This window comes from Strix uralensis, chromosome 3 (genome assembly GCF_047716275.1).
Source record: "Strix uralensis isolate ZFMK-TIS-50842 chromosome 3, bStrUra1, whole genome shotgun sequence".
Taxonomy (NCBI): domain Eukaryota; kingdom Metazoa; phylum Chordata; class Aves; order Strigiformes; family Strigidae; genus Strix; species Strix uralensis.
The window spans coordinates 63,503,259-63,521,471 of record NC_133974.1 but is presented as its reverse complement, the minus strand read 5'-3'; the positions used below and the strand labels follow the sequence as shown (position 1 = coordinate 63,521,471).

At 40.9% G+C, this 18,213-nt stretch overlaps 1 protein-coding gene across 2 annotated transcripts; it reads left to right on the top strand.

The window, feature by feature from the left end:
- The first annotated feature begins 340 nt into the window (after window positions 1-340).
- SLC18B1 (solute carrier family 18 member B1) lies at window positions 341-18,141 on the top strand. Of its 2 annotated transcripts, none has more exons than XM_074862548.1 (14): window positions 341-455; window positions 931-1,070; window positions 2,132-2,227; window positions 3,912-3,985; window positions 4,758-4,905; window positions 7,671-7,827; window positions 9,334-9,470; window positions 11,142-11,243; window positions 12,212-12,303; window positions 13,410-13,505; window positions 14,316-14,390; window positions 15,837-15,930; window positions 16,031-16,077; window positions 17,614-18,141. In XM_074862548.1, the coding sequence occupies exons 1-14, from the start codon at window positions 410-412 to the stop codon at window positions 17,684-17,686; spliced, it is 1,377 nt and encodes a 458-aa protein (XP_074718649.1). In that variant the 5' UTR covers window positions 341-409; the 3' UTR covers window positions 17,687-18,141. The 2 variants fall into 2 exon arrangements, with proteins under 2 accessions (XP_074718649.1, XP_074718650.1); XM_074862549.1 differs by having other exon boundaries at window positions 395-455; window positions 934-1,070.
- The last annotated feature ends 72 nt before the right edge of the window (window positions 18,142-18,213 follow it).

Genomic DNA, 18,213 nt, shown 5'->3' with positions numbered 1-18,213 from the left:
GAGCAACATTTGTGCAGACTACGTACCCACTCGTTCTCCTGACAGCTTTGTCCGCTGCCTCCTCGGTTTTCTTGGCCCGTAGCCTCCCGAAGCCGCTGTACCGAGAGACCCGGTTTCGGGTCCGGTAAGTAGGCAGCTCCCCGGCGCCAGCCGCGCGGCGTGACCAGCCTGCCCAAAGCCCGGCGCCCGCGGCCGGCCCCGGTGCCCTCCCCGCCGGGGCCCGCGGGGCAGCCGGCCCCGCAGGCCGAGCATGCTCCCTGCCGGCGGCCGGGCCGCCGGGGCTGGCGTGGACCCCGGTGCGCTGACAGCCCGCGGCCGGGGCCAGGCGGGGCCGGGGCCAGGCGGGGCCGGGGCCGCCCCGCACCGCCCCGTGCCGGGCCGGCCATTGCGGGCGCGGCGCTCCTTCCCCATGGGCAGCCGGGCGGCGGGCGGCGTGGGGAGCGAGCAGCCCCCAGGTGGGTGGGAGGGAGGCGGGGGGCGCCCGCGTTTCTCCGCCGGTGACCGGGGCGCTGCTGGCGCCGGCCGGGCCGGGCCGGAGCTGAAGGGCCGCTGGGCAGCGCCGGAGCAGGGAGCGGTCGTGCGGGGGGTGGCGGCGGGTTTCTCCCCGAGGTTGCGTCCGGCGGTGCCGCGTACCGGGGCTGTCCCCGCGAGGCGTGCGCTCACAGGCGTGGGGCCGGGCCGGGCCCGCGGTCGCGGCGGGGCGGCTCCTGCGAGAGCCGGTGGGCTGAGGGGGGCGGCGGGCCGGCACCGCGCCGCGCCGGGGGCCGCTGCCTCTGCGGCGCAGTGCGGCCCCGGCCTGCGGGGGGAGATTTGATTCCCCGGAGCCGGGAGGGCAGAGCTTTATGCGGATTTCAAACCCGATTTGCAAATCGTAATTCCCTCTACCAGTTCATGATAATTTACTTTTTCCTTGTCATTTTGCATTTTAAGAAGATGGCATGACAGAAGCACTTGGTGAGGAGTCAAGGTGGCTTACCAGGGAACAGCTATTTACAATGGTCGCGGCAGCGTCTATAAACTTCAGTTCAATGATATGCTATTCAATCCTGGGACCCTTTTTCCCTTCAGAGGTAAACAAACAATTTAGCCAGCTACTCTTTAGATTATTTTCCGCATGTTGAAACTTTTAAAAGGATCTTGAACACCGTGGGACCTTCATGTCTGGCTGTAAGCTCCAAGTTAAACTTTTCAGTTGTGGGAATTCATAGTGATAGCCTGGTGCTGGCTAAAATAGACTAGAGTGTGTGTAACGGTGGCCTGGATCCTGTCCATGGACTAATTCGTCTTCCCTGTGGCTGCAGAGGAGACAGCAAACTAATGAAATGAGGTAGAAGTTGAAATGGATGCTTGGGGAATGAAGTAGTTTTTTGCCCAGTGTTGTGCAGCCGTTTGGTAGTAAAGCTGAGATTAAAACTGCACATGTCCTGGCTTGTATTTCAGTGCCACTTAATGACTTTTTATTTATAGCTACCTCTCTGTTAACACATTCTGGGCCATCATTCACTGTGTTAAACTTCCTGACCTAGCAACTGGAGAGGAAAAAAATAATTCTTTGCTTATGTTGAGTGAATACAATGTTTAAACACAGGATGCAAAAAAGTGGTCATGGTGCCTTTGCAGCAGAAGTCCATTTCTCATGACCAAGTTGTTCCCAAGTACTAACACAGAAATGTTAAGATTATTTTTGCTCTAAATATGCCTATGTACTGCTTGTACCCAAGTAAGTGTACTTTGCCAGTTGCATAAGTCAAAAATTTTCCTGGTTCTTGTCATGGGGAGTCATGGTGCAGTGAAGATAACAGATAACTCTGTTCACTGCCCTCTCGCCAGACTTTATGCAGCTGAAGCCACCTATATAACGTCTGGTCACGTGTTCAGTAGTTCAGCAAACAGCACAGTGTTTTCATTCGTTGAGGAATTAACGTTGCTTTTCCCTTGATAGCTTAAATAGAAGCACAACATAGTCTTTAAGTTGCTGTGTTGTTACTTTATGAGCTGCTATTGCCTTTGAGAAAGGAAATTGCTTTGTAACTGCACTAGTAGAGAATTAAAAAAAAATCAAATGTAGAAGACATGAATATTACCTCAAGAATTTGCTTCCATCGTTACACAGTTGTGATCTTTTTTGCAGGCAGAAAAAAAAGGTGCCAGTGACACCGTTGTTGGCCTGATATTTGGATGTTTTGCTTTGGTCAATTTCTTGTCGTCTTTAATCTTGGGAAATTATGTAAGTATAATTGAAGCTGTAATTTATTTCTGTGATGACACAGGTTGGTACCTGAAGACAGTTCTCTAAGGCTGAGAAAAGAGCTGTCTCTTCAGTAGCACTCCTTCAGGTTTGTGTCTGCAGTAACTGGAGCCTGGCCAGTCAGTCTGAATCTGATCTAAGTCTTGTCAGTACAATTTAAAAATTACTCTTCTACAGTTTTGACGGTAGCATAGGGTGGCAGACATGTAACTGTTTTGTTTCTCTGGTTAACTGTTCTGTTTGCTTGTGAGTAATCTGCTGATCAATTCTCCTTTCTATTATCTCCTTTCCCTCTCCCCTCCCCCCATTTTATTTATTGCACTTATATATTCTGTTTGCCTTTGGCACCGTTCTTAAGGTGTATATTTTTTTTCTCTAGTTAGCTTCATCCCTTCTTCTTTTTTGGTATGATGTCTTTTTTGTAACACTTCCTCCTATTATGACTCCTTGCTGCTTAACTCAGTTTCCCCTTCCACTTCATTATACAGCAGTATAAAAGAAATGCGTCTAGTTCTTGCAAATTCAGTTTTCCTACAGATTCAGCATTTTTCTCATGCTGGAGAAATTACAAATAAATTATATAACAGTTTGTTTGTTTATATGCTGGGGCACCACTGTGTATGCGTTTTTGGCTAGGGCTGCTCAGGATCATACCCTAAATTGGGGCTGCTGCAGTTTCATAGTATTCTCTTTCTTTGATTGGGCAGTCTTTTTGCTGACCCCATGGTGAATGATTTTCTCTGGTGATGAGGTGGCTCATCAAGGTGTCACACAAGTGCCATTGGTAAGTCCAGTCCCGGTGCCTGTGATGGCATTCAACTATGGCACAACCCTCACCGAGTACTTTGCAGGGGAGAGAGAGAGCGAGCACGCCATCCTCACTGCAGACAGGTGAGGTGAGCACCAATAGAGGTGGACAGTCCAGAAGTTAGAAATCCTGAGGATTTCAGTGAAACTCGGCAAAATATGGGCTTTAGTAATAACGGCTGAAATACAGGGACTTTGTCCAGGCCTGAACAAGAAAAGAGTGTGAAATACCTGCTGTCCTTAGGAGAAGTTACAGCATGGAATTAGAAGCTGAGATGTACTTTGTTACAGGATTGAGTTAGCTTTACGTCATGCCTCTTGTTGTCTTTCATCCTGGAGTCTGAAATGAAGTAAGGTGGGGTCCTTTACTTGGTAGTGAATGGGGAAGCCTGAAGCTACTGTGCTTCCTAGGCCAAAGCTTTGTCCTGGTGAAGGTGGTGATAAATTTGCTTTAAAATCAGCTTCCATTGACTCTCCTGAGCTATGTATTTGACAGGTATTGCTGAACTGGCATCACCCCGCAGTGCTGGAGGGGGAATGTATTACTTTGTTTATAATGAGCAGTGCTGCTGTAAACTGCTGCTCTGCAGAAGCTGTGATGCAGCGCTGTGAAATAGTTAACTGCACCATTGTCTTAATGATTTTGAAAACTGGGTTAAGTCACTTAAACGTTCAGAATGTATTTAGGTTCAGTATTGCATGAAGGCACACCAGCAGGAGCAGTGTCTCCAGATCTTCTAGTAGCATATGCTGTAAAGTGCCCATAATGTTTTGATTTCTTAACAGTAACTTACATTGAAAGATTTTTGGTCTAGGCTTGAAATAATAACATGTAAAAATGGTATTTAATTTACAGCTTACACATATTGGAGCAAACTTCATGTTTGTGGCAGGGATGTTTGTTTCAGGATGTGTGACCATTCTGTTTGGGTGAGTAATTTTTGCTGGTTGATTTTGTTGCATTTGTCTTTTAATCATTTTCATCCGTATGAAAAGATGGACACAAAACAAAACTGGAAACTCCTGGCCATCTTTTGAGTGTTGGTTAGGTCACCAAACTTTTTGCATCTTTTCATCTATCCCTTGTAAAGCAGAATGAACACTTCTCCCTTGCAGTAGGTTTCAAAGCCTGTTTAGTACTTTGAAAGCAAAGGAGGAAGGTTCTGCATATTTAAATAACTACCATAGTTGATGAACAGCAAGTGAGAAGTCTGTCAAAGTGCAGCAGTAAGGGAACTATTTACGAATAATGTTTTAATTATTCTTTTCTTTAAAATATTGAGTGCAAATAAGAAGCTTTGCCTGACAGGGGGAGGGGCTAAGCCACTAATTTTAGCAAAATAAAAGTTTTATTAACAATGAAGGAAGCTCTTACTAGGTAGTTGTAACTCATTGCATCAGACTCCTTGCACAGTTGCTTGGAAAAGCTATGAAATACAACAGAAGATGGCACTGGAGTTTTTCACAGGTTAGGTTTTTCGTGCTCTTTTCACCACCAAAGAAAGGAGAAAAGGAGAAAGCTGCCAGAAACAGTTTGGTGGAATTTGAATGACTTCACTGGTATGATACAAAAAGATGTGGCAAAAGAAAGCATTGAGTGTCTTGTAACTGTGTCCTTTAATTAGTAAGATACGATGCTCCAGGGCCCTTACTAGATGACTTGTTGGATCCTGAGAGATCTCCATTTTCTGTTTTTTTCCAGAATGCTGGACAAGGTGCCAAGTGGACCGATGTTCATTGGTTTGTGCTTTTTAGTAAGAGCAATGGATGCAGTAGGTTTTGCAGCAGCAATGACAGCATCATTTTCAATCCTTGCAAAAGCATTTCCCAATAATATAGCTACTGTCCTGGTAAGTGCAAAAACCAGTGTTACAGCTGAGTACCCGCAATATGATAAATTGTCAGCAGGCAGCTTAAAACCAGGAGGAGAAAATCTGCTGTCTCATGTGCAGGCATATTTGAAATTGTCACATAATGTTTGTTTGTTTGTAGTCTAGAATCACAATCCTAGAACAAGTTTAGACCTTAGCACAACTTCAATTAGATATAAATTAAGCAGTATGTATTAGCTGCTTATATTTTGAAGACAGCTGAGCATTGATGGCAGTAATTATCTCTTCAGCTGAAATCAGACTATTAAAATACTAATACAGCTTTTAGCAACTACTTCTACATGGATGGTGAGAATCCATGTGGATGGATTCAAGAAACTTGATTAATTCATTCAAATAATGTTGATTTAAATGACTGAAAGATGCAAAACTGGAAACAATTTTGGTTTCATTTTTCTAATCTATTGATAAAAGTGATGTATGACAACAGGAGAGCTAGAACGTCTTGAAATCTGGAGGGCAGTATTTCTGGTCATCAATGATTCATTACAACCAGAGATACTACCCTTATTTAGCTGGTTTTTATGATGTTAAGAAAAAAAAAGTTTTGTATTTAATAAAATGTTGCTTTTTTTTCTCTTTTTCAATAAATTCTGGTTTCAATTAAAATATAGACTGACAGAAATAACTGGGTTAAATTTTAATGGGTGAACAAATGTTAAGAACATCCTTCAGAACATTTAATAAAATTGAAAAAGTAGATGCTTTTATTTTAGTAATATTGTTGTTAAGCTGTATAGTTACTTTTATAAATAAATGTCTATAAAAATATGACCTCCTGATTAGCAGAAAATTACTAAATTGTATCAGCAGTGAGGGGCTGGCAATTTCCTTGGAAAGCAGGTTATTGTAATCATGTTTTGTATTTATTCAGTCTATAAGGCTAAGATTTCCTGTTTACAAATTTTAAAATGCAATTTAAATAGGTAAGTAAAGTAACCTTGACTTAAAGGGACTTAGTTATCTATCTTATAATCAGAATTAAATTAAATTCTGTGGTAGCAACACAATAAACATGATGCATAGATGAAAATGGTACATGGTGATGAAGGTCACCTCACGACCACAATCAGAAACACTACACAGCTGTGGCTTGGTAGCTACCTTTGTTTAAAATCTAGAAAGGGTGCTGTCAGAAGACAGAACGCTTTCAAATATCGGTCTGTTTGCCATATTACATACTCTGTCTTGTTCTGCATGAGAATAAAAGCTTTTCAAATTCATTCATGTAGACTTGCTATCCTTAAATGGACATGATGGAGGGTTCTTACTGTGAGCTCTGCTCGTGGTGGTGGCAAAGGCACGATTAGTTGAAGAGCTGATTAGTTGAAGCAAGGTGCATCCTATGGTAAATTCATAAAGCTTGAAGGAATGGATGAGGGGAATATATGGGGAAGTTATTAAATGTAGGTATGTCAGCCTTGTAGCAGTGGCAAGTTCAGAATCTGTCAACATGATCCCTCTGTTGGGGCAGGTATGAACTTCAGAACATAAACAATACCACTTTTCTTACACTGTCAGGTTTACATTATGCTCCCCTGATCTGCAATAATGCAATGCCTCTGCTCTGCTCCTCCCCCCCAATAATTAATTGATTTAGAAGAGTTAAATGATGTACAGCCTGATTTGAACTGAAGTCTCACCAATCATAAATATTTTTTATGGTTGATGAGCGACATGAGTAAAAGCAGTATTTGGATGCAGTTATGGTAACTCATGGGCATTCCATGTGTTGAAGTTTACCAAAATGTCTCAAATCTATCTAGAACTAATTTTGAGGCCTTCCTAGTCATATGCTGTTACTAGTTATTTCCTTCCCCAGGAAAGTAGAAGGCTGGAACCCTAGGCTGACCTAGGGTAAAGAACTTGGCTATTGCTGACTGTGCCCACTATCAGGCCATGTGACCACTCTGACTTGTATCAGTAAAATTAAAGATGAAGATGAATCTCTGTACTATCTTTCTGGGTCCCAGAAGTTAGCAAAACTTTAACTGTAAGCAGTTATTACCACCAGCTGTTACTTGTTAAAAGGGAGTGGTCTAAGCACTGATAGTCGAGTATTGAGGCAGATGTTGACAGTGGTTATGGTGCTGTAACACAAGATTTAAGTGTAACTGTGTTATTGTCCTTTTGAAAATGAGTGTCTCATAAAAGATGCCAGATTATTAAATAGCCAAAATAATCTGAGTTTTCCCCATTACAATTTCACTGTTATTTCATACCCCTAGTCAGTGAAACCAAACAGACGGTTATGGAGAGAAAGCTTTAACGTGGCACATGTAACTCATCCCATGAGATAATGACCCATCCAAATAGGCTTGTTTGGGTCCACCCCCTCAGGCTGGAGAGTAACTGAAGGTGGGGGAGATGATCACTTCACCCAGAGTTGTTCTACAGATGCTTTCCATCAGTAGAGCATTTGTCTTGCCTCAGGACTGGGATGTGTTAGGTGACAGCAGAGTAGTTAATGCTGCAGTAGAGGTGGTTCTCCCATAGTGAAGCAAAGGAGGTGACTGCTGTCGCGCAGGCAACTGTGAAATTCCTTTTGCTGTCCCGCTTTGTGAAGGTCTCTACTAATCATTATCCCTCTTAGTGATGTGGTGCCTTTTTCTTTTCACTAGCCGGACTATGTTGTGCTGCTCCTCAGAAAAATTGAGGATTTATTGTTACATTAGAGTTTCTCAGCATTCTTTTTTTTGCTGGCTTTCTTTTTCATCCTTTAGGGCAGCCTTGAAATTTTTACAGGACTCGGACTGGTGCTGGGCCCACCTTTAGGTGGCTTTTTGTATCAGTCATTTGGTTATGAGGTCCCTTTCATTACGCTGGGATGCGTAGTGTTGGTCTTGGTGCCTGTGAATATGTGCCTATTGCCAAAATACGGTAAGCACCCTTCTTCCTGTCTCCTTCACTAACCTCAATTTCTCATGTATATAACTGTGTTTTAGAAAAATACCAGTTTCTAAAATCTGATACAACTCAGAGGGCAAAGCTCCAGCTGAATTAACCTGTGATCTTGATCAGGCCCATGTTTTAATGCAAACTGAAATTAGTCCATGCAGATGTCCTGGAATGAATCCAACACCTCATGACCATCTCTGCAAACACTAAGAACTCTGTGTGACAGTGAATTGAGATAAATTTTTGTTTTCTTTTGTCTCTTTAACTTCAGGGCTTGTAAAGGATCAGTTTTGTCTTCTTTGTATCAGTTTGTCATTGTAGCTAGTTGAAGAAAAGCTGGAGATAGGTTTTGCCTAAAACAAGAGAACTTGATGTGTTTGAGGGGTAACAGGAAAAAATCAGAATTACAGGGAGAATAAAAAAGGGTTTATTTATACTGAATGATGCAGTATCTGATTATCATGAATGAATGTTAAAATTAATAAATGTGGGGTTTAACTCAAGTGCTGGAGGTCATATAAATTTGATTAAATTTTAGACAGTCCTGCTTGTATTTGACAGAAAGTTAACTTAAAGATAAATTTTCACATAAGATTGTAGTTGCAAGGTCTTTTCCAGAATAAAAACTAGTAACTTTAAATTGCATTTTTAAAATATTTTTTCCTCTTAAATATGAAAACCTTGGAGAATAACTTCATAATTATTGGCTTTTAGAAGAAACTGACAGTGGTTAACCGTGTGCTGCTACTGCTCGCTTCCTCCCCACCTCCCTGAGCTCTGAAATTGTGTGGAGTCATGATATTGCTAGCCAGTTTGAAATTACATTAAAGAAATTTTAGCTTTGAGCTGGTGGATGGTAATGAATGAAGTTCTAGTTCTATGTATACTTAACACCACATTCAACTATTAAAGCACCAAGAGCATCAGGAAGAGAGCCTGCCTTAGAAATGACATCTAACCATGACACCTGAAAGAGGCTTCCTCTCTGGAGTACAAGCTGAACATATAGGAGACCCAAATGACTAGTTGCTTAAAAATTCAGTCAGATCTCAGCTAGTATATAGCAGTCTCTTTATTCTACTTTCAAAGTATGTTTCTCTGATTGGATATGAATGGTTGTTTCATGCATGTGTACATGTTTTTTTGAGACGTATCCATGAGATTTTCATTGTATAAGGGGTAGCGGAGAAGTAACTGTGTTTTCACATAATTGGGAATAGTACATGCTTTTGTTCTTTTCAAGTTGGGGATTTGCAATGTTGGAATAGAAATTGTGTACTTTTCTTCACACCTATCAAATCTGGTTTCTTAATCTAAAAATAGTGTAGGGCATAATAGTCTGCTATTGACTTTCATTTGTTACATAACAAGAGTAATAGGAGTAGAAAAGGGAAATACTGATTTTTGTTCTAAAGCAAGAAGATCAGTTATGAGCTTATGCTGCTGAAAATAATGCAATCCCCCTCCCCCCTCCTTCTCTTGAAACAGATTCGATCCCTAGCAAGGACTCCTTTTGGAAGCTCGCTCTTCTGCCGAAAATCTTACTACTCTGTTTTACTATATTTTCTCTAAGTGCATGCTTGGGCTTTTTGGATCCCACAATGTCTCTCTTTATCCTAAAGAAGGTAAGTTCTGTTAACATGAAGTCTTGACTTGCTAAATAGTAAATAACTGGTTATAAATGTGGTTTACATATCCTGAAAAAAATTAAGCCTTATCCAACTACACTGCTTTAATTAACTGTTAATAATATGATTTCCACATAAATTGATTTTCACAGCACTGACAAATCACAGTTTCCATTGACACCATCTGTAGCCACTGGGTCTTGGTAACTTTGAGGAAATGTAAGGCCTTTAAAAATGTGCTTTTTCCACTTAATTGGCTTTCAACAGGGCATAGCAGCTGGTTTTGTGAACGAGGGACTTTGTCCTCCTTTCGGAAAGCAAATTCTGTAAAACTGAAACAGTTACTGACAGTGTTACTCCTCTTGATGTGGACATTTGTTTTTTGGGGGATATGATATCAGAGCTCTGCCTTGTTTTACAGCAATGATAGAAATAAACTTGAAACTATGTATCTTGTCAGCTGACTTCTTCACTTGCTCATTAAAAAGGCAAATGTTGTTTTATTTAGTTTGTATTTATTTTAATATTTATTTATTTGTTTCCTACTTAATTTTATTTTTTTATTGATTTTCCCCATGGTGTTTAAGGTAATGAATTTGAAGTAAACAGTTTAAGATTCTGTTTGCGTGTGAAATTAAGCAATGCTTTTTGGGTGGTTTATTAATTGTTTTTTCCAGGGCATAGCATTTTGTTTGTGCTCCTACTTTTTGTCAGTCTAGTCCAGTACTTAGAGCAGTCATGCAGTGTGAAGGAGACTTGGTGCTAAACTCTTCCATCAGTGGAGATGTGAATGTATGTCTTCCACCACCCAGGAGGGATCTGTAATTACTCTGCTGTAGAATACTGCTCACTGGTGTGACTCTTCTACTTTCAGTCTGCGCTATGCTAACAGATACTTGCTGTGGAAGGGCTGTAGCCTTCTTGGCAGGTGTTTTAACCACTAAATTAGAGTTATTATCATGTGCTTGCATATGGCAAGGATATTGTGAATATTTATGTAGTCCATGCCACATGAAACATCCTGGAGTACCTTCTAACTGGTAGTTAAAGCACTCATTTGAGAGACTAATATGGTTTTGGTTCCTTACACATTTTGTTTCAATATGGAAATGTGACTGCATTAGGAATGTGTAGATCTCAGGGTGTTTTCAAGAAGCCTCTTACTCATTCTCATAAAAATCCTCCTTTGGTTGAAAAGCCAGAGTTGTGTTTTATAGCACTACTTACTCTTAAGATGCAGTGATTAGCAGTAGATGACTACTGTATTTATGCTTTTCGAAGTGGAAATAAAACTGAAGATTGGAGAAGTAAAGACTAAATCCATTGGAATTTCAGGGTCTGAAATGTCTGTTTCAAATGTGCCAGATATTCATGTTAGAATACAGTGTGCTGGTGTAGGGACATAGCATAGCATTTCCTCCTGAGATTATTTGGGCTTTATCTGCATACAGTTGTGTCTGATGTTTTCACTTCATGCTTAGAAATGGAAGTGTAAGGAAACTGGAGCTCTGCTGATGACTTCAAATACTTGAAAAACCTCTGTATGATACCAGTAAAATACTTAAAATTGTGCATTTAATATTTTGACCTAAAATATAATTCTTGGATTGTTCTTTAATGAAGGTAGCATGTATCGTTTGATGTTTTGTTTTATCTTCCTTTCCATAGTTCAAACTCCCAGCTGGTTATGTGGGCTTGGTATTCCTCGGTTTGGCACTCTCGTACTCCCTGTCTTCTCCCCTCCTCGGACTCCTAAGTGACAAACTGCCAGTGAGTATTACCCTGCTGTTGTGCAGGGTTAGTAAAGCACTTTGTGCATTTAGTTAAAACCAGAAGACTTCCCATATTGAAGCGATGGATGTAGGCCTGGTCCTGTAAAGGGATCTGTCTTTCAGGACCTTGCATGTGCAACGAATACTGCCAACTTGAAGGTCTCTTTTGCAAGGTCCAGGTAATACAAGAATGTCCAAAATAGTAAAGGATGTTGGACAAATATCCTGTAGTTGAAATGTGTTGAGCTTTTCTGGTGGACTAAGCACAATCTATTTCCAGCCAATATGGATTGGAGAGTGGGAAAATATGTCCAGTTATCTGTGCTTTTGACCACATCTAATTTTATCAGCTTTTGAGGATTAAAGATGTTCTGGTTAGCTGTATTGACTTTATCCATTGAAAAGTGTAATATCCAGATTAGATCAGCACACTGACTGGCTATGGTTCTTAACTGCACCGTAGAGAGACTTTGACAGTGATGGACCTAAAACTGCCTGGTTGACAGCACTGCTAATTGATGAAGGCAACCTGCACTTTGAATGCTGTGCATGAAGGACAGTACCAGTTTTCTGACACTGTTTTTTCCTGACATGAACTAATAATGACCTTTGTGCATGAGAATTCCATGCAACGCTACATGATATTTCTTACACTAAGGAGGAGTGAGACCTAAAATACTTTGCTGACAGAGAAGCACCGTTACTCAGTATCCTGAAGAAATCTCTGTATTAAGCAGCTGCTGCCAGTGATTGCATTGGTGGTGAGGAGACACAAATTCAGTGTTTCTTGATGGTGTTCAGAACTGGCAGAGAAACTGAATTCCCAGTTTGTGTGCAATGATGGTCTCTACAGGAGCCATACCTTTCAGGAGATGAAGATTTAGAAGAGGGTTATTATGAAAAACAAGATACTTGCATTACAAATTCAAATCTTTAAATTACATACCTCTTCCTTTTCTTTTACAGTACCTCAGGAAATGGCTGCTGGTATCTGGAGGCTTAACAACAGCACTGTGCTTTTTCATGTTAGGGCCTGCTCCTGTACTGCACATTGAAAGGTATGGAGCTGTCTCTTCTTGAGCCTGTCCTCTTATGATGTTTTTGTGATAGCTAACATGACCATAGTGATGTATGTCCACAAGTTTATGATTAGCAGCTCTGATCATGAAACAGGGTTTTTTTAACTTCTGGCATAAGACTATGAATGTAAAGCAGTAGAAGCATCTGAAATTGGAGATTTATCTTCCTTTGCTTTTTACTGTTACTATGTTTTTTCATGTTAATGTGTGTGGTGGGAAGAATGCTGATTTTTATTTTCCTTTCTTCCCAATTCTGTTGCATTTCCAATGCAGCAAAACAAAGTTCTTTTTCTATCTTATTTTTTGATTTTCCCTATTTCATCAGTTTCTTAACTATAGGATTTATTTGCATGACTGTGCAGCAGTATTGATTTTAATTCTTTCTATATATAGCTTAGTTTTCAGCTAGCTAAGTAAAGACAATGTCTGTTGCACGTGAACACTGCATTGCCATATCTCTCAAGTTAATTCACAGCAAAGCACTCTGTGACATTTACAAAACAGCTGTATAGTCCTTTTGTCCTAGGTTATATACTCTGTTAAAGGTGATGATAGGCTTGCTAAGGTGCAGAATTAGTCAACTCCTTCCTCCTAGACTTATAATTTTTAAAGAAGATCATACATTTGCAACTGGTGAGATCATATGTTTAAACTGATGAGAAAAAAAAATCAGCAAAATCTTCGACATTCTTTTCTTTAGCTAAGTCTATCTTGTTATAATGTATTAGGCTACAAAATTTTAGCTGCAAGATCTTTCGCTTGTGCAACAAACCAAGCCCTGTATTTCTGAGATAAGCTCATCTGTCTACCTCTTCTGTATGTACTACTCTTAAAATGAACTGCATTTGATAAGGAAATATTTAATTTCAGCACAGGATTTTCAAATTATTTTACAAAGTCTTTTTTTTAAGCATAGATCTGTATTCTTCAAGTCTTAGTGTTCAATTAAAGTAAAGTCCTTGGCTTCAAGAAACATAGTTTTCTGGTCAGTCATGGAGAGCTGATATAGCAGCCTTCAGTTAAACGGCATCCTTACTTGAAAAGAGTCTTCAGCAGCTAACTTCTTTCAAATGCCTCTTTTTCAGTCAGCTGTGGATGTTTGTGCTAGTGCTAGTTTTGATTGGCTTTTCCCTTGGCATGATTGCTATCCCAGTGTTTCCAGAGATACTGCACTGCGCATAGTAAGTAACTTGGTCCAACACATCTTTCATGTTACTTAACAGTAGGAAACTGCAACTGGTGTTCAGGGGTGAATATGAAGTGGTGTTTTGGTGTGGCTTTTACCCCCCTTTTTGAGGCAAAGGCAGTGAGTAACACTTAAATGTTTCCACTATTCTTTTGTCTTAGTTTTTTCTGACTGAGCACCTCTGTCATACTCCAAATATAATTTTGTAAATATGTACTTCAGTACCATGAACACACTGAAGTCCACCAGACTTTGGGTCTCATACCATGGGGGGACCTGTGTGTGTGATTTCATATACATGGGATTTATTTCAGCTTCTGAGGACGATAAATAGCAAGCAGTCTTCACTAGATTTCCAGACTGCTTTAGTTTTAACAGCTGCACCTACAGGTGTCATGCTTGCTCAAAGTACAAGGTCTGTGATGTGGCTTGACAGTAATGACCTAGAAGGGTCTTGGTTTACTCCTGTTAGTATCTTCCTCTTGGAACAAGGTCTTATCTTCTTAAAAGTCACCTGCCACCGTTTTACACTTGCTATATGAAACATGGGGAATGAGGGATGATGTGATGTTAGAAATCTCACTTGGAAGACATCAGAGATGAGGAGTAGCACTGTAATCCTCCAGAGAGGCAGCAAAGAAGAAAGTACTGGCTAAACAGTTATGATTCTGCTGTACACTTTTGCTTGTTAACTGTTTATGTTGTGTGTAAATTAAAAGGAGGAAAAAAACTCTTTATGGGGGAAGGCTATAGATGGAGACACAATAATGTATTGTACTACTCTAACTGGTCTGTCTTTCTGCAGTGAGAATGGATTTGAAGAAGGTCTGAGTCTGCTGGGACTGGTATCTGGGCTCTTCAATGCCATGTGGTCCCTTGGGTAGGTATACAGTCACCTTTCTGGAATTTATGAGTGTTCGTTTGTTCCCTATTGCCACATGAAAGCCTGCTGCCTTACAACCAAAAGTCTTGCACTACAGTCATTGCATTAACCTTGATTCAGAAGGTTCTCACTAAACAGGTGCCAGGTGGACATGTTAAAACAAAACTTTTTACCCAACAAATGGATTCTGAACTTGTCTTCCTTGAAATGTATTGCCCCGCATATCAAAAAGCTGCGGTGATTAAGTGGATGTTAGCTTGTGCGTGTGGTCATTTTTCTTGTCACTGAAGTATTTAATGCTTAATACAGAGAGAGGTGGACCCTAATTTTTTAAAAGCTAAGTCCACTCACGTGGAGTGAACTAGAAGGTATCTGCTCCTGACTAATTCTGTTCTCTCTTTTTCGTTTTCCACATTTCCTACTTTTGTCTGGGATAGCTTGGGGTAGAATCTTCTCTTTCAGGCACAGCCATTATTTAAGGTTTGTGTTTGTGTAGCTTAGCAGAGTGTGTCTGTGTTACCCAGTGGTCATCACAGAAATGAGTGAAAGGCATCGCTGGCTGAGTGACCCTTCAGAGCTGTCACTCAGTGGGAAGTGATGGAGTCCCCATATTGACAGCCACTTCCAGGATTTTTTTTATCTGCCCTTGTAGTCCTCTGTGGTTGCAGGTGGGTTTCAGTGGTACAAATTTGCACCACTTTTTTTCCAAGCTAACTGAAGTTCTAGCTGACCTGTTTATCTGGTGTAGGGTTCAGTACCAATATAGGTAGTATAAAGTTACCAAACCCCAGTTTTATGCTGCTGTCAAACCTGGTTTTATTTTGTGACTTTCTTCCAGGAGGTCTCTCTAGTTTTACACAGTTTTGTCCCTTTCTGTAGTGAGAGACTGAATCATGTAAGACCTTACATAAAGTGACAGCAGCTGCATAACCTTTCATTGCATTCTTAGACAGGCATGAAGGTGCAGGGCAGTTACATACAGCTCAACCTTGCAGTGACCACATCTGTCACAAGGTACCTCACCACCTGTATATATCCATCAGTTTTGTCTTGAAGTTTGGAAGTTTTACATTTTGAGGGATGAGATTTTAAATTTGTTCTATGACAGAATTGATTGGTGTAGATGCCCTGTTCTAACATGGTCCTTAATGGGGCCTTTAAGCCTTTCCAGATATGGAAAAGGGTGCATTCAGCTTTCTGATGTGGATCCTATTTCCAGCTGAGGAGGTAACTAGTCAGGTTTATTGGGGTCATGGCAAACAAAGAATTAATGCTTATTCTGGGTTATAGGAAAGTTAGGTCTGTGGAAAACAGTCTCTTTGTTGACAAAGCAGGGAGAATCAATGGAGGGAGGCCACACAACACAGTAAAAAACTTCTCTGAGAATATGATATGTTATCTTTTTTGTCTGGGATGCCAATACTTCATTTTGATTTGTTGCAGGGCGTTTGCAGGTCCCACTCTGGGAGGATTTCTAAATGGAAAGCTGGGTTTTGAATGGGCCTCAGCCATCCAGGGAGGATGGGCACTGTTAAGTGTAAGTAATTACACATTTTTTTCTTTTTATATCTATTGCAATTAAAAGCTATTGAATAAGGTTATTACTATTATAATTGTAACTGACTCTTTCCTCAAAGGGTCTTGCAGCTGGAATATTCTATATCACTGAGGCAACAAGGACAAGGTATGCTGAGATATTTATTCTTTATTTTACTTGCAGCCATATAAAGCAAACCTTTGAAACCTGTGCTTCCATTTTTTTCCTCACTACCAACCTGATAATGAATGACAAGATGAGCAGTAAAAATATTGCTTAATTACTTTGTCTGTATGCTTTTCTAAATCCCTACTGACCTAAACAGAGACTTAAACCAGACAATGCCTGTTCTATACAAGCAACAAGACTGTGGCATTAAGAAGTAAACCCTACTGATGATTCCTCCAGGAGTGTGTTTGTGAGCTGGAGTTGGCTGGATGGTCACATTCAGAGAGTAGTGGTCAACGGCTCAATGTCCAGATGGAGATCAGTGATGAGTGGTGTCCCTCAGGGGGCCGTATTGGAACAAGTAGTGTTTACTGTCTTCACCAACGACATAGACAGTAGGATCAGATGCACCCTCAGCAAATTTGCAGGTGACACCAAGCTGAGTGGTGCATTTAAGATGCCCGAGGGACAGGATGCCATTCAGAGGGACCTGGACAAGCTCGAGAAGTGGGCCCATGTGAACATCATGAAGTTCAACAAGGCCAAATGCAAGGTCCTGCACCTGGGTCAGGGCAACCTCTGGTATCAATACAGGCTGGGGGATGAAGGAATTGAGAGCAGCCCAGTTGAGAAGGACCTGGGGGTACTGGTGATTGAAAAGCTGGACATGAGCTGGTCGTGTGCACTCACGGCTCAGAAAGCCAACCATGTCCTGGACTGCATCAAAAGAAGCCTGACCAGCAGGTCAAGGGAGGTGATTCTCCCCTTCTACCCTGCTCTCGTGAGACCCCACCTGGAGTACTGTGTCCAGCTGTAGAGTCCTCAGCACAGGAAAGACATGGACCTGTTGGACTGGGTCCAGAGGAGGGCCACAAAAATGATCAGAGGGATGGAATATCTCTCCTATGAAGACAGGCCTAGAGAGTTGGGGTTGTTCATCCTGGAGAAGAGAAGGCTCTAGGGAAACCTTACTGCAGCTTTCAGCACTTAAAGGGGACTTATAAGGAAGATGGGGACAGACTTTTTAGTAGGGTCTGTTGCATTAGGACAAGGGGTAATGGTTTTAAACTAAAAGAAGGTAGGTTCAGAATAGATATGAGGAAGAAGTTTTTTTCAATGAGAGTGGTGAAACACTGGAACAGGTTGCCCAGAGAGGTGGTAGATGCCCCATCACTGGAAACGTTCAAGGCCAGGTTGGATGGGGCTTTGAGCAACCTGATCTAGCTGAAGATGTCCCTGCTCATTTCAGGGGGGTTGGACTAGATGACCTTTAAAGGTCCCTTCCAACCCAAACCGTTCTGTGATTCTGTGAAATGATAGGTGTGAAAGCAGTAATACATGGTTCTGTGCAGTAGTGGGAAACCAGATCTAGTGATCCACATAGTTCTTTCCACATAATGTGTGGCTTTTTTTTTTTTTTGCTATAATGTTGGTATTGCACAGAGAATATTGGTATTGTATCTAGAGAATATTAAACCTGTTTCTTTCTTCCTGTTCTTTTCCTTGTGCAAACAGTTCCAGTTCCAGCCTGCAAACTTCTCCTGGTGATAATGAAGAAAGGACTCATCTGATGGGCAGTGAAACATAGCCAGACATACTTGCAATTCTCTGTTTACTATTTTGGTTTAACCTAGTGTTGAAATGAGTGGACTTAACAGTGTTTCATTATTCTGGAGCTGGAATACATACGTGATCCCTTAGTGAACAACCAGTTGTGGTTTAGTTGTAGCTGCGTTACTGTTTTGAAACACTGAACACTGACTGCCTTTCTTTTGGAAGTCCTCATGTGGATTGGCTGAAGTGATGAATAATCCTCAGATGTCAGCCCGTTTAATTGTGTTTCATATACAGTGCACCACTGTATGTGAAGAGGTGTGTTTTCAAATGTTTGGTTTCTATACTTGAGCCTGCTGTGCATTATTCTTGGTAAAGCTACTATTTTGCTACCATGATTTTCTGTATTTTTTAAAAGAAAATTCATTATTTTGTAATACCTTAACAGATAACATAAAATGTTGAAATAGAATTTGGAATGACAAAGCATTAAGCACAATATTGTTTTCATTAAAGCAACTTTTTTTTTTCCTAAATTTTGTGAATTTTCTTAGACAATAT